The sequence below is a fragment of the Oryx dammah genome, unplaced genomic scaffold (assembly GCF_014754425.2).
Source record: "Oryx dammah isolate SB20612 unplaced genomic scaffold, SCBI_Odam_1.1 HiC_scaffold_16, whole genome shotgun sequence".
Classification (NCBI taxonomy): domain Eukaryota; kingdom Metazoa; phylum Chordata; class Mammalia; order Artiodactyla; family Bovidae; genus Oryx; species Oryx dammah.
This window is the reverse complement of record NW_024070200.1, coordinates 52,558,615-52,583,848: the sequence shown is the minus strand read 5'-3', so window position 1 is coordinate 52,583,848 and position 25,234 is coordinate 52,558,615. Positions and strand designations below refer to the sequence as shown.

The window sequence follows — 25,234 nt, the reverse complement described above, 5'->3', positions numbered from 1 at the left end:
ATCTCATTTATTCGTCAATATTATTTCTCACACCTGAAAACATAGTAGATACTGCATGAGTATGCGTGTTTGAATAAATGAAAAAATGTATAGCCTAGACCATCTTCTGAAAATGTATGTGTTTTTATTGTTTGTTTTTTAAGATAATCCTGAAATAAGAACTTAAGAGTACAGAGAAGACTAAATTCCTGTAGAAATACATTTGTAACACAATGGCATACCACCTGTAGTGTTATCTTTTCAGTGGACTTTGGAAGCATTTTATTTGGTATTAGAATGTTTGAAAACAAGCAAGATCTTAATACATTTTCATATATAGAGAAACAGTATTTTTGTAATTGCTACACATATAACCCAGTTTGCTCCTATTTAATAGGATATAGATTTTCATTTTAAGGTTGTACAGAGTAAGGTAAAATTTTTTGTATATTTATATTGGAAATATCTTCCGGGATCTTTTTATAAGCAGACCATTTTAGAGAATATGTGCTAATATGAAAATAGTTCTGTTACCTTTTTAATAGGTAATCTAAAGAAGCGTTTAGCTTTTCTTTTAGCTCATTAATCCACATGAGTTACTAAAGTGCTTAGGAATAGATTGCATGGAATGAATATATATATATATATATATATATATAAATCGTGTTTTAGCCCTCAGGCAGCCCTAACTCTGTGAAACCTTGTTTGGTTTACCTGAACTTTGTTCTCCATCTACATGTAGAACATCAACCCTGTCACCTGGAATATTGCGAGTATCTATAATGAAAGAGCTCTGAAACCTGAGTCCTGCTGTTCAGTGTATGGCTGTCCCTCAGGGCCTGCCACTCATGCCAGTGTCCATGAATGCTCAGGTCCCATAGTTGGCCGTCTGTAGCTGTAGCTCTGTAGCCTGTGTCAAGCAGCTGTAAACTGTGTTGTACTTCAGTGGATTTATTGAAAAATATTCGCATGTATGTGAGACCCATACAGCTCAAACCTGAGTTGTTCAGGAATCAGCTGTACCATTTTTACTACGTAGTGTGATTAGCTTCCTATATTTCACATTTTATTAAAGAAAACCATGTCATTGTATTAGTGAAAGAAGCTCTTTGTGGTGTGCCTGTTAAAGTAGATTGGTAGATGCTTTTGGTTTTCTAAAAATAATTATTAAACACTGGTTGGGACCAAACTTTTAAAAAACTCTTGAATGTTCTTGAGTTAGTTTCCGGGCCTATGTGAAGTATTCCCTTGGGAGAAAAGGAAATTTGTCCAGTGGGTCTGTAGCTGGTACCACATTCCGTGTTTCCATCCATGCCATGATGTTTCTTTCTGCTGCCACTGGCCTGTCTCCCCAGGGTCTGTAGATTTTAGGAATGTGAAGTGTGGTTCCTGGCAGACTGGAGGGATCGCTGCAGTTCAGCATGGGGCAGGCCCTGGATCAGGGCTGATCTGCCAGCTCTTTGCCCTGCTCCATGATGAGATCATTATAAAGTAGATTGAGAGTATGTGTTTAGAAACTTTTACAGTGATCTGACATGGGCTTCCCAGGTAGCACAGTGGTAAAGAATCCGCCTTCCAATGCAGGAGATGCAAGAGATGCAGGTTCGATCTCTGGGTCAGAAAGATCTCCTGGAGGAGGAAATGGGAGCCCATTCCAGTGTTCTTGCCTGAGAAATTCCAAGGGCAGAGGAGCCTGGCGGGCCACAGTCCATGGAATCAAAATGAGTCAGACATGATTGAGCAGCTGAACACACACACAGTAATTAGAATAATTGTATATCAGTTGAATCTGTTAAAGCTTTGGGCATAAGTTTTTTGTATCTTAGAAGTTTTGTTTTTTCCAGTAATTTTTAGAATTTTTATTTTTGTGATGAATAGGAAATTTTAACAAATCTGACCCTTCATAAATAGTTTGAGTTCACATCTAATGCATTTAATCTACTTATTTTGCAGTGCTATAAATCAGGGAGAGTGGATCAATGTTTTCTGGTTTCTGTGTAAGTAACAGAGTTTCTGGGAAAAAAGTAGAGGAGAGTTACCTGGAAAAATGTCACCTGTAGGCCATGACCAGTCTTTATTTTGACTTCTTTTACTTGTCTGATTGCTTCTAGATAAGATTAACCATTTCATCAATTGAATTATGAAAAGTGCTGAATAAGGGGAGTGGGACTTATAAAGATAGACAAGATCATTAGAAGTTTGTTAGACTCAAGTATGGGTTCCTTTCTTAAATTTTCTTTTTTTAAGTGACCGTAACATACTATAACAGAGAAGGCAATGGCACCCCACTCCAGTACTCTTGCCTGGAAAATCCCATGAACGGAGGAGCCTGGAAGGCTGCAGTCCATGGGGTCGCTGAGGGTTGGACACGACTGAGCAACTTCAATTTGAGTTTTCACTTTCATGCATTGGAGAAGGAAATGGCAACCCACTCCATTGTTCTTGCCTGAAGAATCCCAGGGACTGGGGAGCCTGGTGGGCTGCCGTCTATGGGGTCACACAGGGTCGGACACGACTGAAGTGACTTAGCAGCAGCAACAACATATTATAAAGTCACATGAACTTCATGCCTGAAGATGAGTCCCGCCCAGATTAATGAACAAAAATTAGTTTTTCTTTTTCCTGAACTAGAAAAGCTAGTCTGCAGAGTGACGACTTGTGATTAAAGTTATTGGTTTGTATAGGTAAGGCAAATAGTTTATCTTTAGAATCACGAAATCTTCACTGTTTGAAGCCTGTTAATCAGCTGATTTATTAATGGTCACCGTTACACTGAAGTTTGGGATTTGTATTTAGCTCTTAATCTTTCTGTCATACTGAGTTTCAAATGCTTGTCAGAAAAAATGGATGTGTACTCCTTTCCCTCTGTTGTGAATAGGTTATTTAAATCCTTAACGTTTAAATAGGTTATTTTAAATCAGCTTAAAAATACTGTTTTGTAAGCATTTCTGTCATGCTAGAAATAACATTTGTTTAATAAATAGTTAGCATTTCCATTTCCAACTTTGAATTTAATTTTAGTCAGCAGTGACAGTGTTCTCCCTTTTGAAATAATTCCCACGTGCCTGTGTTTCTCATTCTTATTAAGTAACATCAGGCACTTTGTAGACAAAGGACATGGGTCTGCGTGCTTAGTCATTCAGTCATGTCTGACTCTTTGCAGCCCCGTGGACTATAGCCCGCCAGGCTCTTCTTGTCCATGGGATTCTCCAGGCAAGAATCCTGGAGTGGATAGCCATTCCCTTCTCCAGGGAATCTTCCTGACCCAGGGATCGAACCAGGGTTTCCTGCATTGCAGGTGGATTGTTTACCAGCTGAACCACCAGGGAAGCCCAGACAAAGGAAATAAGTAGGTATTAAGCCAATGACTGTTGTGGAATAGGCAAAGGACCATAAGTTCTGTGAGCAGTCAATGGATCAACCCAAGTCATATTTACATAGAAATCTCTCTCACTTAGCTGACCTAAGTCATCTGGGGGAGAGAGGGGGGCTGAGCAAGAGAGGATGCATTGAGCAAGGAGAGGTCAGTCCATCTGGGTTGCTTCTTGGCGGAGGATCTGTTCAAAGTGCCTGTTGTTGTCCTGGGGACGGATTAAATGTGACTGTGTCAGAGTCCAAGCAGAGACTTCTGTGTTATGGTTAATTTCTCCATGTTCCCTTAAAGCAGTCTCAATGACACATGCACTAAGCTGCCTCTGTCTTGTGACTTAGGCCAGAAGCAAGGAAGATCCCAGGGAGGGAGAATTAGCCTTTTTTAAACAATTAGGTTAACATAACAGAATTATTCATAATGCTGCCACCAGAAGACAGGTTTGTTTCATTGTCAGATATTACCTTCCACATTGCCCGGAGTTTCTTAAATAGTTGTAGCTGATACTCCATTATGTATTCTGATATATCACTTTATGATACTTCTACCTATTTCTCTGATCTTTCTAATTATTTTTGAGGCTCTCTAAAGTATTTTGTTTATCACGAGTATTCAAACCATTTAAAGTTGAATGTTAACTTTAACCTTAAAACCAACAGAAATTAACTAATGAATGCTGCAGTAAACTTCTTTTTTTACTTACAAATTTTTACCTTTGTTAAACTATTTCTGTAGGATAAATTCCAGGGAATACTATGATTCAGTTCAGTTCAGTCTCTCAGTCGTGTCCGACTCTTTGCGGCCCCATGAATCGCAGCATGCCAGGCCTCCCTGTCCATCTCCAGCTCCCGGAGTTCACTCAGACTCACGTCCATCGAGTCAGTCATGCCATCCAGCCATCTCATCCTCTGTCGTCCCCTTCTCCTCCTGCCCCCAACCCCTCCTAGCATCAGAGTCTTTTCTAATGAGTCAACACTTCTCATGAGGTGGCCAAAGTACTGGAGTTTCAGCTTTAGCATAAGTCCTTCCAAAGAAATCCCAGGGCTGATCTCCTTCAGAATGGACTGGTTGGATCTCCTTGCAATCCAAGGGACTCTCAAGAGTCTTCTCCAACACCACAGTTCAAATGCATCAATTCTTCAGCGCTCAGCTTTCTTCACAGTCCAACTCTCACATCCATACATGACCACTGGAAACACCATAGCCTTGACTAGCCAGACCTTAGTCGGCAAAGTAATGTCTCTGCTTTTGAATATGCTATCTAGGTTGGTCATAACTTTTCTTCCAAGGAGTAATTGTCTTTTAATTTCATGGCTGCAGTCACCATCTGCAGTGAGTTTGGATCAAAAAAAAAAAAAGCCTGACACTGTTTCCACTGTTTCCCCATCTATTTCCCATGAAGTGATGGGACCAGATGCCATGATCTTCGTTTTCTGAATGTTGAGCTTTAAGCCAACTTTTTCACTCTCGTCTTTCACTTTCATCAAGAGGCCTTTTAGTTCCTCTTCACTTTCTGCCGTAAGGGTGGTGTCATCTGCATATCCGAGGTTCTTGATATTTCTCCCAGCAATCTTGATTCCAGCTTGTGCTTCTTCCAGCCCAGCATTTCTCATGATGTACTTTGCATAGGAGTTAAATAAGCAGGGTGACAATATACAGCCTTGATGTACTCCTTTTCCTATTTGGAACCAGTCTGTTGTTCCATGTCCAGTTCTAACTGTTGCTTTCTGACCTGCATATAGATTTCTCAAGAGGCAGGTCACGTGGTCTGGTATTCCCATCTCTTCCAGAATTTTCCACAGTTTATTGTGATCCACACAATCAAAGGCTTTGGCATAGTCAATAAAGCAGAAAGAGATGTTTTTCTGGAACTCTCTTGCTTTTTCCATGATCCAGCAGATATTGCAACTTGATCTCTGGTTCCTCTGCCTTTTCTAAAACCAGCTTGAACATCTGGAAGTTCACGATTCATGCATTGCTGAAGCCTGGCTTGGAGAATTCTGAGCATTACTTTACTAGCGTGTGAGATGAGTGCAGTTGGATGATACATTATACTGGTGTGATATATTAACACGTCAGTATTCATAGCAGTCTTGCCAGCCTTAGCTATACTTTTGTTTTTTTAGATGAATCAACACCTATGTGGTATCCTTAGCTGCAGATTAGAATCACATGGGGATTCTAATTGTACATTACAGTCTCCTGGGAACCTTTAAAAAATATTGATGCCTCAGGGCCTCCTTGAGACTTTTATTTTATTAGTGTGAGGTGTGATCTGGACATTAGGATTTTTAAAAGCTCTCCAGGTAATTCTGAAATGCATTAAGTTTAAGAACTTTGCTTAACATTGCATCTGAAAATTAATTCCTGACAGTTTGTTGAATTAGGTTGGTGGCTTAAATCTGATTAAGAAGAATCAACAGTGAAGTATCAATAGCTTGATCACATCAGTAAATACTTAGATGTTAATCCAGTGTCAACTTTATTATTATTATTTTTTTTTTACTTATCTTGGGGATGTATTATGTCTTGATGTATTTACAACTAGTATCAGGGTAGGATGTTAAAAGCCATTTTTCACAATCTTGAAAGAAGTGAAGCCAGAAAATGGAGAACTTTGGCCAATAGAGGAACATGATATTCTACAAGTCATGGAACCATGGAGTAAGAGAGCCCAAGTTGCCCCTCAAGAGTGAAAGTGACAGAGAAAAATGTCCACAAAAGTCACGGAGCACATACTGTACTCTGTCTCCGTAATACATAGTAATCCAGAACTCACATCTCTCCAAAGCTTAAGCCCTCAAAGTCCATATGTTAAAAAATATTTAGCTTGTTTCATTGGTGCAAACTAGGCAGCAGAGATAGTTTTCTGTGATGGTTTAGAATGTCAGCCCAAATTCTGGCTTAGCTGACTGTTAGGCACGTTATTAAATTTCGTATGGTTTTAGTTTCCTCAGCTGCCCATCTTCCCTCACAGGGTAGTTAGAAGAATAAATTAGGTGATGTATGTAAAACACAGCTCAGCATTTGATATATTGTTGAATAATTTGGCAGTAAAGGAGTGATTATGGTTACACCCATTGCTTGTGGAAGAAAATAGAATCCAATATTCAATGAGTACTTAACGCATACATTCTGGGGCTTCCCCGGTAGCTCAGTGGTAAAGAATCCGCCTGCCAATGAAGATGTGGGTTTGATCCCTGGATTGCGAAGTTCCCCGGGAAGATGGCATGGCCACCCAGTCCAGGATCCTTGCCTGGGAAATCCCACAGACAGAGGAGCCTGGCAGGCTGCAGTCTGTGAGTTCACAAAGAGTTGGACATGACTGAAGCAACTTAGCATACACACACCAATAGATGGATAGCATTTTATCCCCTGAAGCAATGATTTATCTGTCCCTTCAGAAAGAGTGCGTTCTTAGTGATCCCAAACCATTTGTTTACAAAGTATATCCCTACTTTTCTGCCCTGGAGTGAAATCCCAACAAGTATTGGAGTATGCGCCATGTGTTGGGAGATGGAACAGGGCAGTGCGACCCGGCCGGTCAGAAGATGGGAGGTCCTGGCCTTCCTTAGCGGTTACAGGGAGTGGAGAAGTTGTAGGCCAACATGAGAGATCTTTCAGCTCTTAGAGGTGGGAGACCGCTCTGGGAGTCGAGCTGGACTCTCCAGATAAAACTCAGGGTGCCCAAGAATGGTTTGAAAACAATATATTAACAGGATGCTTGAAAGTTTCCCATATTCACGGCGTCAGTCCTTTATATCTTGAAGTCTGTTCTGGGGCGTGGTTGAGTGTAACCGAACGAGAGGTTCTCCGAGACCCACAGTAGCCTGTGATGTTGTCGTAAGGAAGTACCGCCTGCACTGCGCCACTGATGCCACTGGTAGTATACGCCCTGTGCTTGGCTCGTGGTGGTGGTGTCCTCATGGGGTGAAAACGGAGAGGTCGTGGAGATCTGTCACGCTCCGCCCCCCCCGCAGCACTTACACGCCTTCATCTACAGATCTTCTCTCGTTTTTATTTATTTGTTTATTTTTCTTCTCAAAGCCTCATCTGAGGCTCTGGCGCCTCTTAATTCACCAGCTGAAATAACCAGAAATTCTAATGAATTTGTGGGTGTGCCTTCCTGTCCTGCCAGACTTGATGGCATAACACCCTGGTGTGTGTTTCTGAGGTAAATCTTAGATACCCAGGCGTATCCTTCTTCACAGCAGAAATACAAGGCCAAGGGTTGGGTGACTGACTCAGCGCTGCAGAATCCCACCTGCTAGCGCAGGAGACGAAGAAGACTCGGGTTCTATCCCTGGGTCAGGAAGGTCCCCCTGGAGAAGGAAACAGCAACCCACTTCAATATTCTTGCTGGGAAATCCCATGGACGGAGGAGGGGTTTCAGAGAGAGAGAGACACACACACACACACACTCACACTCACACACACACCCACACCCCCACCCACCCACCCACACACCCACACCCCCACACCTACCTCCGTGGCCGCAAGTCAGGGGTCAAGTCAGTTACCAACTGTAGGCATAGAGAGGGCTGCTAATCAGGAGAACAGGGAGTAGTTCCTCTATGAACAAGGAAAGTGAACTTAAACTGGAAAGAAAGCCTGTCCCTCAGAACTGAGAGCGTGGGGAGGGAGCCTCCAGCCCACCTTGGTGGGAGAGCGGCCGGGGAGGCCTGGGCTCTGCCTTTCCTGTCTGCTCTTGGCCCCATCGGTAGAGCAGCTCCGTTTCTGCACGTGTTTCTGTTTGAAACTTTTCAACTACATAGAAGTGGGAAAACCAGTGTCTCGGGTGACTTTTGTTGCAATTTATCTCAAGCCTCTGAGCTGGCCTTTTTCATGTGTATCTGCTGCCCATGTGTTGAAGACTAGGGGCTCCCAGGCCAGTGTCCACATGAAATTAAGCAGATGACATTCGGACCGTTGTTTATTTGAACTGTTTGTACCACCCCTACCAGTATTTAGAGTAACAGGTGACTGTGTTTATGCTCTGTTATCTCTGTTGAAATATATATTTTTCTAGCTTGTGTCATAATTTAACTCAAAACCATTATTTTCCTCCTTAGTAGTACATTAAAATGATGTTATTATTACAAGTAACAGCATTGTAAAGTCAACGAAATGTATTTAGGGCATAATATGCCACGCAGGGGTAAAACTCCCGTGAGATTCTTTCTGCTTTTTGTTTCCACGGAGGTGGCAGTAACAGCATATGCCACATTGTGGTCACCGGACAGGAATCCCATGTTTGACCTTAGAACGGTATTTGTTTATCCTTGAAAAAGATATCATGCTTATCCTGGTAGCCCTGGTGTCTAGCAAAGTGCCTGCCATTTAATAGAAGCCCAAGTTCAGGAAGTTGACATGTGTTCAACTAAGGTGTGAGAAGAGAAAGAAAAAGCCAGAGAAAAAACAGTGGATGAATAGGAGGGTTCTTAAGGGCATCAAGTGAGAAAAAGTTTTTAAAAGAAGAATCAGGTCACCATTTTTAGATTCTATGAAACTCAGACTCACTGGATTTCGGGGTTTATTTTGTCAATGGAGACCCATGATAGAGAAGTCTTAGAAGCCATAGGGGAGGTGATGGTGGTGGTGTTTGAGTCTGCTGGGGTTTTTTGCGACCCCATAGACTGTAGCCCGACTCTTGCCTGGAAAATCCCATGGATGGAGGAGCCTGGAAGGCTGCAGTCCATGGGGTCACAAAGAGTGAGGCACGACTGAGTGACTTCACTTTCACTTTTCACTTTCATGCATTGGAGAAGGAAATGGCAACCCACTCTAGTGTTCTTGCCTGGAGAATCCCAGGGATGGGGGATCCTGGTGGGCTGCCATCCATGGGGTCACACAGAGTCGGACACGACTGAAGCGACGCAGCAGCAGCCGACTGTAGCCCACCAGGCTCCTCTGCCCACGGAATTTTCCAGGCAGTGGGTTGCCACTTCCTCCTCCAGTGGATCTTCCCAACTCAAGGATCGAACCAGCATCTTCTGCACTTGGCAGGCAAGCCACCAAGGGAGAGAGTAGGCTCCAAATGGCAAAGCCTTTAATTGTTTCAAGGGCCAGTGGGGAGGCAGAAGGGAAGGAATGGTGGTGGGTGTTGTGTGCAGATTAGAGGGGTTACAGCGGTGATTCTCAACGCCAGCATTACTGGCAGTTTGGGGCCTGATGACTCTGTGTTGTATCCTAGGGCGTGGTCCCGTGCCTCGGAGGGCAACCGCCGCGCCCCCAGGGGTGACAGTGAGAAATGCCTGCAGACAGTGTCAGATGTCCTCTGGGGGCTGGTGCAGTGAGGTTGAGACTGCTGCTGGCACACACACACTTTGCAGCTTTCTCTCCTCTGCTCTGTTGTCTGCTGGGGTGTTCATGGTACTTGTAGGCAGATGGGGAAGGAACTGCTCCAGGAGCAGGTGGGAAGCTACAGGCATCCAGGGGGTGATGCCTGAATTGGTTACCAGAGGGCAGTTGATAGGGGAACAGGGCAAACCCACCATTCAGAGAGGTGCCCTGAAGTTAGAGGAGCCAAGCAGATGTGTTTAATGTTGGGCAAACGTGGACTTAGTTCATGTTAGTTCATGGCCTTGAGCTTCTCACTCTGAAGAGAGAAAAGATCACCTGAGGATGAAGTAGATGAGGTTAATGTTGGGTCTTTGAGGGAATTACAGAACGTTTTGGTAACCCCTGTGGGGATGGATTAACACACATGAGTAAAAAGCGATCCGGAGCAGCAGTGTGGCCTGGCTGAATAGAGACTTTAAAAAATTACTTACAACATTAATTAAAATCCTAGAGGAGAGGACTTCCCTGGTAACTCATTGGATAAGAATCCACATTCACAGGAGGCACGAGTTCAATTCCTAGTCTGGGAAGATCCCACAGGCCACAGAGCAACTAAGCCCGCATGCCATAGCTACTGATCCTGCGCTCTGGAGCCCAGGAGCCCTGACTGCTGGAGTTGTTTTTGTGCCTAGAGCCCGTGCTCTGCAACAGGAGACACCACCACCGTGAGAAATCTGTGCACCACAGGTACAGGAAGCCCATGCAAAAGCAACAAAGACCCAGCACAGCCAAAAATAAAAAAGAAAGAAAAAACAAAAATCCCAGAGAAGAAATAAACCTATAACCCAACCACTGTAACACTGTTTTAATTTGTGCACTTCACTATTTATACTCAATGCTTTTTGCCTTTTATCTTGCTGAATATAGATTTCAATGTTACTGAACTGTTATTTGAGTTATAGTTAATGACTACAGAATAGTCTGTAGGCCTTCCCTAGTGGCTCAGTGGCACAAAGAATCCACCTGCCAATGCAAGAGAGACTCAGGAGTCATGGGTTTGATCCCTGGGTTGGAAAGATCGCCTGGAGTAGGAAATGGCTACCCATGTATTCTTGCCTGGAAAATTCCATGGACAGAGGAGCCTGACGGGCTAGTCTCTGGGGTTACAAAGAGTCGGATGCAACTGAGTGGCTTTCCCTTATAAGACTAGCACACAGGTGTAGATATTTTCTTTAATTAATCAGATAGCCAGCTAGTTACTGGCTTGGTTAGGTTGTATCCACTTTTTAGTAACAATTGTCCTTAATGCTGTAGCACACCTTCATGGAGCCTTGCTGGATTTTATTTGTGGATCCAGTAAAGGCTTTATACAGTGCTGAATGCAGAGCAGAAAATGTGTTGGCCTCAGGGTCACTTCATTGAGGTTCTCCCTGACCCACCACATTTAAAACTGCAAACCCATCTCTGCTTCATTTTTTCCACCACCCCTGCTGTCTCCAGAACACTGGGTGTTTTATCTTGATTGCTCTTACCTCCCTTGCTAAGTCCACAGACTCCCACAGGCAGGACAAGGATTTGGGGTTGGTTGACCGGCCCAGAGAATACTCGCATGTAAATACTTGCTGAGTGGTGGGGTTTACGCAGATGGACAGGCAAGGTGGGTTTCAAGAGTGTCCACAGCAGCACATATTCATGGAAGCCAGTGGGAGGATAATTGCACTTACTAGTACTTGGTTTCCAGGTGGGCGCGAAAGCAGCAGCAGTCCGCGTGGCTGATGAACTGGGAGATGGTAGGGTTAGCGCTGCTGGCAGTCGGTGCGCGCTCCTCTGGCAGGAGAGCGTGGGAGAGATAGGAGGCAAGCAGACTGTGGTTCCAGCAGGGAATGTCCCAAGGTTTCTTTACTACAAAAGAAGCAGTTTGAGAATTAATAGTGGCATGGTTGGTAGAAAATGCCATTTTGCCAGGAATGGACTGGATCACTGTTTAATTGCCTCTGCCTTGGCCAGCAGCCCCCTCTTGGCTTGCTGTGTGTTTGATTCACACCTTATGGTACTGTATAAGTTAAGTTGTGTTTTCAAGGGATTTTTTTTTCCTGATCGGAGCAAGGCTGTATGTGGTGATCTGAGTAAGCAGATATGCCAGTCAGGCCTGAGTTAAGCAGAGCTAGTGCCAGTGTCCCCTCAGCCCAGGTGGCACAGTGGTAAAGACCCTGCCTGCCAATACAGGAGACATAAGAGACGCAGGTTCAATCCCTGGGTCGGGAAGACCCCCTGGAGGAGGGCGTGGCAGCCCACCTCAGTATTATTACCTGGGAAATCCCATGGACAGAGGAGCCTTGCAGGCTACAGTCCTTGGAGTCTCAAAGAGTTGGACATACTAACACTCTTACTTGGTAAATATGTAAGATATTTAGCATGGCATATTTTAAGCAACTGTTGGGAGTCTTGCTTGAGTATGGAAATTGTAATAGTTTTCTTCTGGAACAGCCTCAATTGTCACCTTCAGCCAGTATATGGCTCTCCAGTTTGTTATAGATTTTCTACTGTAACATGTTTTTAGTTTTCAAATTCCATGTATTCCCTGGTGAATTGTTAAGGACGGACAGGTATGATTTAGTGGACAAAACACTGGATTGACAGTTGAAGTAATGTTTCCCTCTCATATTTGTCAATAAGTGACATGTCTTAATTCGTTCATTTCTTCCTTTTTAAAACATGATAGTGATCCCCAACACCACTTTCTGCCTTCTTCCAGAATCTCTGGGACACTTTTGTCAACATACTGGTTTATTAGAACCATGTAAAGAGATTTCATGTTTTGAGGTCTATCCCAGAAATGCCTTTTGTCTTACCTATGCCTTTTTTGGCTTTATTTGAATATTGATGCATCTGCAGTGATTTGAGTTGAGCTGAGTTGGTCATCTTTTAAATTTAAAAAATTATAATTTATGTTACTGGAACCAAGTGCTTTATTCAAAATAGGATTTGATAATTATATTGACAAGTATAGTATGATAAGACATAGTATTTTTCTCTATATAGTTTTGACTTTGAGAATTTTGAGGATACCTCCTCCACTTGTTTTTAACAAAAATTGGACTGATCTTGCATAGATTGGAGCAATTAATTTCTTCCCTTCTAAGTAAAATTGACCACAATTAGCATATGCTGTAACCCATTTTAAGACAAATGCTTAGGAAGACTTGCTTTTTTTCTTTTTTGGAAAACCATTCTCCTTACATTGTTCCTCATTGTTTGTTTGTGAGCATAATATTAACTCTTTCAGGATCCCAGTCTTCTCTTTATCTTGGTCAAAGAACATCCTTAGGAAGGAATCCTGCATTCTCCATTTAGCCCATATGTGACTTCTTGTGAAGTTACGTGTCTGAATTACCTAGGAACTGCGCAAACCAACTTTCTGGAGCAGAGCCTCAAAGAGCAGTGAGGTTAGAAAGCTTACATAAGAGTTAGAGAATTTAACCTATGCCTGAGAGGCTGACTATATGTGTATATTATATTAGTATGTTTTTATATATTAATATATATATTACAGTGTATTCACGTGTTTTATATAGAGAATATACATATGTATTGGAATTTCCCACGTGGCGCTAATAGTGAAGAACCCACCTGCCAGTGCAGGAGACCTAAGAGATGTGGGTTCAATCCCTGGGTCTAGAAGATCCCCTGGAGAAGAAAAGGGCAACCCACTCCAGTATTCTTGCCTGGCGAACTCCATGGACAGAGGAGCCTGGCAGGCTGTAGTCTCTGGGATTGCAAAGACTCAGACACAGCTGAGCGACTGAGCACACACATGCATATGTATCCCTTAACCAGCATTTGCTTTTTTCCAGGGAGGATGCTGGAGAACCAGACTCCTGGAGCAGTTTGTCCTATGAAATCCCTTACGGAGACTGTTCTGTGAGGCATCACCGAGAGCTGGACGTCTATATGCTAACCTCCGAGTCTGAACCACACCAGGAGCCCCCACTACCTGGAGACAGTTGCACTGGACATATTTTTAAACTTATGAACATCCAACAGCAGCTAATGGTGAGGAAGGAAATTTCCATTTTGAGTCTTTGGTACCCTCATCCCTTCCCCCAGTGAGCTTTGCCATAATTAGAACATAGCCTTGCTTCCCTCAGAGATTGTGAAACCTGTAGAGCAGTTTTAGCTGCATTCAAAGTCAGCATTTATAGCGATAGAGCTTAGCACTGGGGTAGTGACAAGAGGAGACTGGGAAAATTCTTCATTGGTTTTTGCCAGGCTTTTAAAATAATGAAAGCTACGCAGACACACATTGCCGACAGAGAACCGTGCAACAACTAGAGCTAGAATTTTCTGGCTTAAAAGGAAATTTGTTTAACACTGTAAATTTGTTGGTTTAACTTTATAAAACAAAATGAGCTAAACTGTTTCTGAGATTGTTGCTAAAGAACAGGAACCAAATTTCCTAAGAAAGTCTTTCCTCAACTCTTTCAATGAGTGATGACCACATTGCTATATTTAAATTGATAGTTGTGCATAAAAAGATCACTAAAAAAAATAAAGATTTTTATAATCCACTCAAGCCTTCAAGATAAAGTTGTTGCCAGACGTAAAAACATTACAGACTCCCTGGTGGCATTTATTATGGATAATATACACGTCATGTGGATCCATCTCTCTTGGCTGTAACATCTAAAAGGCTAAGTTTAGATAATTTTTCCACCCATTTTATTTCAGAGTTGATTTGATTTGGAAAAATCTTGGCAGTAATTTCATTTAAGGTCATCTGGGGTCAGCTCACCACCAGAGTCTTCTCTGGGAGCAGACCTTATTTCAGAGACCGGCGGGCCAGGACACTTCATGGCAGGGTTGTAGACGCACTTGCCTCTGCCTCTCTGGGTTGTGTTTATTCCAAACTAGATGTCATTTTATTTTCCTCTGTGGAGATGGCTGAAAACTCAGGTTTTCTTTAGAGCTCCTCTACTGGGTGAATGGTAGTCCATTCAGAAATAGCAGTTTGCAGATGCCAGAGCTACCCACAAGATGTGGAAATAGTTTCCTAGAAACCATGAGAAATTAGAACAGTGAGAAGATACATGTGTTAGGAGCATCTAAAATCTTTCAAGCCATGCCACTTTTTCCTCCAAATCCCCATTCTGTCATGTTCACCCTTTGTTAAATTCAGTGACCCGTTTTCATCATTCTTTGGAGTTGATCACCATCTCAGGAGGAAGGAAGCAAGCGATTTTGAGTTCTCTTAAAGAAGCGTAGCTCAGCAGTTCAGTGCAAACCTGTTTTTCTCGTACTGTCTTATTAGAAGGATCTGAGTGAGCTTGACGTGCTTTACACTTACACATGTGAACTTTCACATGCGACCCAGTGCGCAGACAGGGGCAGGTGATGGTCCAGGGCTGGGGGCACAGGGGCCGAGTGGCTGGAGGAGTGAGACGGTGGCACGTGGTGTGTGCGAGAGATTATCCTAACAGAGTAAATGATGAGTGAGGAGCGAACCAGGCGTTCCAGAAAATAGTTCTGGGAGCTCCCTCGTGGCTTAGTGGTCAGGATTTCAGGCTTTCTCAGCCATGGCCCGGCTTCAGTCTGTGATCATGAAGCCAGGAATCCCGCAGGCTGTGCAGTGCGGCCGAAAAATAAATAAGGAGAGAAAACCATGTGAGTCAAAAAACAGTGTCATTCTAAGGGTTCCTGAAACTTTGATACAGAGGTAAACCCTCTCTAACGATCAGACGTGTTTTGTTTCTCTCTGTTTTTTTCCCAAGCTTCGTCTAACATGTGCTTGTGATTTTTACATAATTTTATCTTTAGATTAACTGTTTTATTTATTTTCTAAAACATTATAAATATCTTTTTCCGATTTCACTGTAGTCTTCACTGTTAACATTTGGAATATGTGACAGCATAGCGTTCTGCACCAGATTATTAACCACGATTGTTCTAACCGTTCCCATATAGTTGGCTATGTCTGTTTCTCAAGTTGCAAAGACCTATTTTTGAGATGACCTATAAAATATCCTCAAAGCACAGTACCATCTGAGAATAATGAAAAATTCCCTCTTGCTCGTTTGATATGTTATTTAATATTCAGTAGTAGAGGAACAGAGGAACTCTTTATCAGAAAGTGAAAGAAAGAATTGAATCATGCCACTCTTTTGAAATTATTATAGCCCCATAACTAAAATAGTTAACCTAGATTGAACAGAGCCTGTTTTGGAGATTGAGGGATGCTGTATAACTCCTAGGTAAGAATTCCGGGCATGGGAGCATGTGTCTGTTCCTTGTGGTTGAAGAGAGAGTTTACCAGACTGGTCAGGATTTGTTTTTACTTGTATATACAAGGCAGGAAGGAAGCTGCCTCTGCCCCTCTAAAGGCCCTATGAAAGGTAGCTTTTTCAACTGTGCTTTTTTAAAATAAGGTTTCTTGAGGCTCAGTTTTAATCTCCTTTCTAAAATAAGTCGATAGTAGAGAAAATAGCCATATTGTATTTTCTTGGCATCTTTATCATTCTAGCGATTATGCAGCTATCAGGAAACTGAGGTCAGGGCCGAGGGAGCGTTTATTGGCATTTATTTAGGTTGGATCATCCTGTGACTTTAGAAGGGCTAGAATGCTAGTGACTTGTCTCCCACAGAATTTTCGCTTACAGATGTCAGTGACATCTTTTCTCATGGTCAGTTTTTTAAAAAACATCTTCTATTCCTCCTAGAAAACAAGCCTCAAGCAGATGGACAGTCTCATGCCCTCAGTGGTGACAGCACAGGAACCTTCAGGTCCCCCCCGTGACCAGGATGCAGATGGTCACTTTCTTCTCCGAGCATCAGAGCCCACAGCCAGCCAGCAGCTTGCCTCTCCTGAAGCTGCTGGGAGCTGTCAGCGCTGCCGGAGGAGCACCGTGGGGCAGACTGAGAGCTCCTGTGATGTGTCCGATGTGGCCGAGGAGGAGGATACAGACCCTTCCTGCAGGAAGAAGAGCACAGGTGTGGAGAGAACAGGAGGTGAGGTGGGGCCAGCACCTGTCACAGACCCTGGGGTGGCATCTGCTCCCGACAGCTGTGTTCAGAGCGTGCCCGATGGCAGAGGAGAGGACCCAGAAGGCCTTCCGCCCTGTGGAGTCAGAGATGAAGAAACTACGTCTTTGGTGGTGGCCCCCGACCTGGGGTCCCCAGGCAGCGTCCTGCAGGGGGCCGTGGCCCAGGCCTGCTCTGGAGGCAGGCCGGTGGTTGCTTCACTAGCAGGTGCCAGTGCCCCCGAGGCTACAGGAGAAAGGGAACATGGCCTCGTGCACCCCAATGTTGCCATCGGGGGGAACATGCTTGAAGTGGAAGAGAGTATGAAGAAACAATTTGAGGACCCCAGTATCAGCACGGCTGGAGCCTCTGCCGGAAAAGTCACAGACAAGCCTGTGGATGGAGTCAGCCTTCCAGACGGTGTCTTGGCCACCAGTCCCCTGGATGCTAACAAACCTGCAGAATCGGTCCTTGCAATTAGTAATGGCAAAGCTGCCATTGACCAAACTGTAGAAACTGAAACTTCTAAAAGCTGTACAGAGAGTGCTCACACTCCAGGAGCCCAGAACCCTCAGTTAATTCCAGCTGCTGCAGGCGACGAGGTTTCAGAGGGGCTCCGACCCAACACTCCCTTAGCCAGCGTGTGTGCACCAGGGTCGCCCTCTGATTTAACCTTGCCCGGGCCTCACAAAGATGTGACGCCTACCCCAAAATCAGAAGCGGAGTCATCTAGTGTTCACAGCCAAGACAGCGAATCACCCATCTGCTCCACAGCTGGGAGTGATAAACTTTGCACAGCCCCTGGGTGTCAGCCAAGCACAGGGATGTCTAGTGGCGTGTTGCTTGCAGAACACCGTGACGACACAGCCCCCCAGCCTGAGAGCATGACCACAGAACAGCTCGGCACACGGCCCCCGCCCACTGCCAGCTGCCTGAGCGGCCCGCAGGCCAACTCCACTCAGAACACCCAAGACACCCCAGAACGTGTGGATGCTTCTCCTCTCCAAGTTTCAGATAAAGAAAGCCAAGGAGAAGATCTGAAAGCGGAGAGATCGTCAGCAGATCCAGCTGAGGTGGTTCCACACCCACAGGCCGCTCCCCACAAGGCTGAGAAAGAAGGGGTGTCATGCCCGGCTGTGACACCAGGCGGGACTATCTCTCTGGCAGGCAGTCCCGGCAGTGAATCAGTAACCAAAGATGACGCACTCTTGCTTGTCCCCTCCCAGAGTGAAAAGGGAAGAGCAGCCCTCCAACCACACACAGGTGGTGGAGATGGGCCTGACGGAGACGCGAGACGTCTGGAGGAGCAGCCTCCAGAAGGCGGTGCAGCGGGCCTGGGCCCACTCCCCGTGGCCCTAGACCCACCGCCCGGCATGGGGAACACCGGCCCCGGAGGACTCACTGGGGAGCAGGAGCGCCCCTCCCCCTCAGCGGCCCCTGAAGCCCCGGCCGTCGAGGGGGTCACCGTCTCCGCCCTGCTTCCTGGGGGTCAGGCCACTGCGACTGAAGGAGGAAGAACTCAGGTGGTTCCTGAGGGCCCAGGAGGCGAGGGTAAAGCCAGGACCTGTCCCAGCACTGAGGATGGCGCTCCCTGCTCAGAAACATCTCAGGAAGAGTGCAGACCACCGCCTCCTGTGCCAGAGGCCCTGGGGGTCCCCGAAGAGCCCGGCGCAGCAGCTGGGGCAGAGGACAGAGCTTTGCAGCCCGGTGACTCCCTGGGCACACCCTTGGCCCGTCTTCACACAGAAGCTAAACCCAACAAGGAAGTGGCCCCAGCAGCCTCCCGGCCGACGGGAGGTGGGGCCGCACAGAGCCTGGTGCCACCAGGAGCCCGTCTGGCTGCAGACTCCAGCCAGGACGCCCCAGGTGCAGAGCCGAGCAGCTCAGCTCCAGCGCCAAGTCTGTTAGCAGGTGGGTCCGAGGTGCCAAACTGCAGTCCAGCTTCTTCGGCTCCAGATGTTGAGGTGGAAAACACCCCGTCCCTGGGGAAGAGCGCTGGATGTGAGGTGAGTGGAAATGCAGTGTTGGACGGTGCCCGGGTCCGTGGTCTACAAGAAGCCCTCGGGGCCAGGACAAAGGATATATCTCACAACGCCCCAGACGCCTCATCCTGTCAGGAGGAGAATATGATCCTGGGTTTGCCTGGAGCTTCACCAGCCGCAGGCGTGACTGACCCCCAGGGCACTGCGCCCCCGGAGCTGGTGGTGCCTCCGGGTGGGGAGAAGAAGCTGGAGGGAGCAGACTGTGGCTCTGTTGGCCTGCAGGAGGCCCAGGGGGACAGTAAGGCGCATCACGACCCTCCTCAGCCTGCGGGTGGAGAACGCCCCCCAGAGACGGGGCCCTCAGGGGAGGCAAGGGGTGCCCCCGCTCTGCCTTGCACTGTCTCCATCAAAGCCCTGCATCGGCCCGAGGGTGCCGACTCCATCGAGGAGGCTGCCAGCCGCATCGTGGATTCCATCATAGAGCAAGTCAAGGCCTCCGGAGCACTGATGACAGAGGGGGCTCCCGCGCATGGGTCACCGCCCAGGCCTCCCAGTGTGGTCCCAGGGACGGAGCCCACAGCCCGTGCTTCCGCCGGGGAGACAAGCTCCCTGCAGCCTACAGAGACCCCGCCCGTGGACAGTGGTGGCAGAGAAGCCTCTGGGAGCCTTGAGCAGTGCTTTGCTGGAAGCGAGGAGCCAGAGATTATTCTGCCTGTCCAAGGACCTGCACCAGAGACAGGTAAGCCACACAGAGTACACAAGCAACCGTTTGAGGGATAGATTCCCTTCAGAGTCTCTGGGATGTGCTGGTAAAAATACAAGTGTCACTGCTGTTTAGAGGCTGTGTGTTCACTGGGTCTGTTCACTGGGTTGGTTGCCAGGCTACCAGTCAACACCATCCGGAGAGACACGTCATGTCAGACTGGGACAGATTTTGCTTCCTGTATTCCGGAGCCCTGGCTTGATAGCTCAGAACCTACAAATGCTCTGTCTGTCTCACTGGAACAGCTGCAAGTTTCCTAACCTGGAAAACAGCTCCGAGATCCCAGGTGCTCCAGAATGATAAAGGAATGGAGCAGATGTTTTGAGTCACGTGTCTTAGTCCTTTTTCTCGAGAACTGTGACACACAGTGCCGACAAAGTGTGTTTTATTTACACACCTGAAACTCCCTTTCTTTGCCCACCATCTTAGTCCGTGTCCTGAGCACATTTAGAGTCAGGGTGGTTTCAGAACAGCTGGCAGTATCTTTCTAAGCCGATGGCCCAGCATCCCACATGGTGGCATTAGGTCATTGGTGGAGGCTGGGGGGAAGGGAACGCCCTACTTTTCCTGCCCGAGGAGCAGGCCTCCTATCCCATTGCCGGTGGCTCTTGGGCAGCCAGCCGTCTGGGAACTGGGGACCCCGCGCCGCGCAGAACCTAGGATACAGGATTTCCGCCCGAGCCTGGTCTGCCGCGCTGTCACAGGGCAGACGTTGTGTCTGCTTATCTCGGTGAAGCAGCTGCAGCGAGCAGATTGCTCACACGGCAGCAGCCCCGTTCTGTCTGCGGGTAACCATGTCCAGAGGGAGCAAAGAGAAGCCACTGGTGCTCGGGGGAAAGAGACCAGCCGCATAGAACTTCTTATTGGGGGTTGAGGCTGAGGCTTAAACTGAAGTCGGACTGGGTTTTGACAAGGTCAGTTGAGTTCACACTTTGAGACCACCACCTCTTCCCAGAGATACAGGACCTATCTCCATGCTCGTCCCCAGACTCTCATAGGTAAGAAGCCTGTTTTGTTTTTATCGTTTGATTGTTTTTGCAGTTCCTTCTAAATTTTGAAAAACCCCTTTACTGTAGCTATATGTTAAGAGTTGTGGGGGTGGGGCAGGAAGAGAAATGAACGAACAGAAGAAGGAAAGAAGTTGCTTTGGAAAAAGAGCCGTTTAAACACAGTGGCCATTTTTCCTGATAAAGGGTTTTTAACCATTTATAATCTGTTTTACCAGTTGAGGGATTTAAGAAACCCATAGTAGTAGTTTTGGTGGCTTCAGGCTTTTTGTTTTCTTAATATCTTTGATTGTTAGCCATGAACAAATTTCTATCACTGTCAATCTCAGGATTTAAATAAGAAGGTCTTTAATTTTTAAAATAAAGCACAACAACAGGTCTATTTTGGGGGCCCTGGCAGGTTGACATTTCAGAAGAATGGGAGTGGCTGTAAGCTGATGCCCAGCTATGTTCTTTTCATCTGGGTGCTGCGTCTTTGGCCACATGGGCTGGAATTATTTCTCTTTCCGGCTCAGTAGTCAGAATTTAACCCAAGTAAGTTACAGACTAAGTAAGGTTGTCTCCAGAGTACCGTATGAGAAAAGGTAGATACCAAGAAGAGTTTCAGGCTTTGGTTTTTAGTGGTACACAAATACATTAAGGAGGCTAAGGAATTGGGGCTAAGATTTTAAGGCTGCAGGAAGGGAAATGAGACAGAAATCAAGTTTCAACAGCGTCTGTGGGTTTGGAGTGGGTGGATGTGTGTGGGAGGGTTTCTCCTGACACCTCGAGGAGTCATGTGTGCTCCATGCTAATGGCCTCCAAGGACAGGGAGAAGTAACCAGTGATGAAGCAATGGGTGCTTTTTTCAGAAAATAACCAGGACTGGGGAAAGTCCCTGGTCACGTTGCCCCAGAGAAAAAGCACCCAAGTGTGATCTCAGACCAAAGGGTATTTTCTAGGAAGTTTACATTCCACTTACGAATTTAACCCTACTGCTTTGTAAGTGGGCAGACATCAGTGTAACTGTTGGTTTGGAAGGGCCCACATAGCATTGGCCTCTGTTTTTATTATATACTGCTGTCAGCAGAGCCAAATAGAAATCAAGAGGAGGGAATCACATACCTTTAATTCGAATGAAGGGACGCGGCACGGTACGTATCAAGAGCATTGCCTGCCGTGCTTTGGGAAGTTAGTATTGCATGACGGAGTCAGGCCAGTCCTGGGGGGGCTGCCAGCACCCTGCAAGTCCCAGTAATCTCTTTACTGCTGTGACTGGGTGCTGCTTGCCAAGATACATATTTTCAGGTATGGATATTATCATCAGGATAGTAAGGATTTATGAGAAATCATATCTCCAAATAAATGAAATAGAAATCAACACCTGTCTCCCGACCCCCACCAAAACAAACAAACTTGTCTTATTCACTTAGAAATGTTTTAATCAAGGAATATTTAAGGGGATTACTTAGTCAGATTTTTTTTTTTAACCTTAATCACATATTATGAAATGGAAGACAGATTTTCGTTCTTTGGACAACAGAACATTTGCCTTTTTTTTTTTTTTTAAATTGTTAGTAAGATCATGTAATTAAAAATAAAGGCAAAGAAAGGAAACTTACAAGTATTCATTTATAGTAATGTAGCTTTCCTAAATCTAAAGTAGAGCTTTATACATGTCACAGTGTGCTATTAGAATACAATAATTTTTTAGATTTATTTTTAATTGGAAGATAATTGCAATATTATGTTGGTTTCTGCCTTTTGAATCGACTGTGAGTATACATATGTCCCCTACATCTTGAGCCTCTCTCCCACTTCCCAGCCCTAGAATATAATCTTAATGTACTTCATTATTATATACTGAGTATATACTATACTATAAAATGTATTCTTTGGTGAAAGAAAGCTCTGTGCCCTCTGTTGTAGGGAGCATTTTTCTCTGCCAGAGTAGTAGTGTCACTAGACTAATAATCATAGAAAATTTTCAAGATGAAATCGAAATGATAGTTCTATTTGTATTTGGATTATCAAGATGAATTTTGACTGTTCAGCCATCAGAGTCCCCTTTAAAAAAAAGTGTCAAAGCTTAAATTTGTCTCAGGCATCATTTTATCACTTCCTTCCTGTATTAGCTTGACCATATGGTGGTCAGGGAACAAAACCGCTACCGTTTGGTCTGTTAAGTATCAGTCTAAAGAAAACATGAGAAACTTTTTAAGAAAAGGGCCTGCTGGTTTGTAATTGTGTTTTGGTTTGGAAAGAAATAAAAGTTAATATCTAATTTACTCAGGATACTTCAGGTGGATGAGTGTGTGTAGTATGTTTTTAAAAGACTCTTCCCAAAGGCTTTATCTCATTCTCAGCAGCTCTTTTCTTCTTGCTGTGCGTAAGTATGTCTTGCCTCTACGATAATCAGATGGACCGACTACTAGCTGTAGTTATCAATAGGTTCCCTTAAAGCTTGTAAGTTTTCTTTTCCATGTGCAAGTAAGCACCACACTCAGAATCATCATGAAAAGGTAATAGTGAAAATGGAAGTTCAGTAGGCATTGAACAAGATCTTCCCTTAGCTACAAACCCACACAGAGGCTGGAGAAAACCACACAACCCTGTGATCAGGGCTCAGCACAGAGCCAGAAATGACACCAGCTCCCAAACAATTCTTGCTGTTTAATGCAAAAAAAAAAAAAAGGCAAACAAAATGCATGAAACCTGGCGCAAGTTGTGTAAACAGAAAGGCCCAGGGAATCAATTTTTCAAATGCACTTTGTAACTGCCTTGCTCTCCCTAGAAATGCCCGACACGAAAGCCGAAGATGAAGTGGATTTTCTGAGTAACACTCGGGAGAGTTCAGTTTCTGAAGAGGTGGCTCTGGGAAACAGAACTTCTACGCCGGAGGTGAAACAAGGCCCGAAGACCCAGGCGGTGAGTCTGTGCGAGCACAAAATGTGTTCAGCCTGCTTTGCTGTGTCTGCTCTGTGGTGCTGCTGGGGGGGGGTTTTAAATTCACAGTAGGGTTTTTCCCCTTCTCCCTTGTTCCCTAATATACAAGTGTGGACGTTGTGTGGTGAAGCTTTTACACAGCATCCTTTTAAATGGATGTCTTAGATCCCTGCAGGGATCCCTTGGAGGCTGTAATGAAAAAGGTTTTTTTCCCTGTGAGCACAAGCCTTTCCAGTCTGTCATGAGGTTTAACATGTCTCAAGATGGGAATTACCACAAAAAGGGATCTACTGACACTGATTAAACCTGACTCTTCTTTCTCTATATAGAAACTGATAGCGAAGATGATATTTTAATTTGAAACCCAATACTGACCAAAATAGAAAGTATATCATTTTTAGTGATTAAAAAAAAAGGTTTATTAGATTTTCATAACAACTCCATTGAGACATAATTCACATAGCTGTACAATTCACTCATTCAGGTGAAGTGCAGAGTGCGGCAGTTTTTTAGCAGACTTATAGAGTTGCACAGCCGTCCCCACTGCCCAACTTTATAACATTGGCATCACGCCAGAAAGAACCCCATCTTCACTAGCAGTTCACCCCTGCCAGCCTCAGTCAGTAGTCACCAGCCTCCTTTCTGTGTCCAAGATTTGCCTCTTCCAGAACGTCATACAGATGGCAGTTACAGAACATGTGGCCTTCAGCAACTGGTTTCTTTCACGTAGTGTGTTATTTCAAAGTTCATCCATGCTATAACATTGATCAGTATTTAATTTCTTTTTATTGCCAAGTAGTACCCCATTGTATGGATGTACCATATTTTTTTCTATATTTGGATTGTTTCTATTTTTTGGCTGAATAGTTGTGAATAGTAACTGCTAACGAACTGTTTGTATGGACATATGTTTTTATATGCTTAGTAATTACTGTGTTGGCTCATGTGGTAATTCTATATTTCATATTCGGTAAGTTTTCAAAAATGATTTTTTTTTCAGAGTCTTGATTATTGTTCTTGGATTAACTTGTAAATCAAGAGGACTTATAAACTTGTTGAACAGTGGTCTAAGCTTTAGGTGCCATGATTGTTTTTCTTTTTTAAAAAAGCACCAAAAGCAAACAAAACCGCACACATCTTTGGCTGGAAAATCAAGTTACTGGAGTAAATCACATGGCCCGTCAGAAAATCAGCCATCCTTGTCTAGACTTGAGGGTGTGTTTTTTTTTGCTCTTCAGAGGGCTAAGTATTTTTCATAGAATTACCCCAGTTAGCTAAACAGAATGGTACCCTTCCAAACTGTTGCAAGTGTATGGATTGGGATAAACAAGCTTCATTTTGTTGGAGTGCAGTGGTAGGGAGGTGCTGGCTGTTCTCACCCACCCCTTATTACCGATAATATTCATGACTAATGCCTGGGTGGCTACTTGTACAGCATGCATTATTCAGACAAATGTTGCTTTTGCTCCTGGGGAAAGAAAAGAGAACACGCCCTGCATGGGTAACATGTGTCTTTGTTTCCAGAAGCCCCTGAAAAAGGGAAGGAACAAACTCACATCCTTGAATTCAAATACCTCTCTTTCTTCATCTTCCACGTGAAGTCCTCTGATTAGTGTCCTGTGTACAGCCTTTGGCCGCAGACCCTTTGCTTTCCTGTGAGGATAGCTCTGTCCTGACTGTATCTTAACCATTACAAAGAAGAGAGCAAAACTCTGTTTTGTTTTGGGTTTGTTTTTGTTTGTTTTGTATTGGGGGTATAGCTGGTAAACAGACAATGTTGTGATAGTTTCGGGTAACCATTGAAGGGACTCAGCTGAACATACAAATGAATCTATCTCCCCCAAACTCTCCTCCCATCCAGGCAGCCACATAACATTGAGCAGAGTTCCCTGTGCTAGACAGCAGGTCCTTG

The 25,234-nt window shown here is 44.9% G+C and overlaps 1 protein-coding gene across 6 annotated transcripts in view; it reads left to right on the top strand.

Annotated features, from left to right (window-relative positions):
- AKAP13 (A-kinase anchoring protein 13) overlaps window positions 1–25,234 on the top strand; it is a 319,519-nt gene that overhangs the window by 157,481 nt on the left and 136,804 nt on the right. For all 6 annotated transcript variants that reach the window (XM_040256976.1, XM_040256975.1, XM_040256972.1 and 3 more), the window contains exons 6-8: window positions 13,486–13,684; window positions 16,345–19,366; window positions 23,171–23,304. In XM_040256976.1, coding sequence (XP_040112910.1) covers window positions 13,486–13,684; window positions 16,345–19,366; window positions 23,171–23,304 — 3,355 coding nt within the window. The remainder of the gene's footprint in view (window positions 1–13,485; window positions 13,685–16,344; window positions 19,367–23,170; window positions 23,305–25,234) is intronic.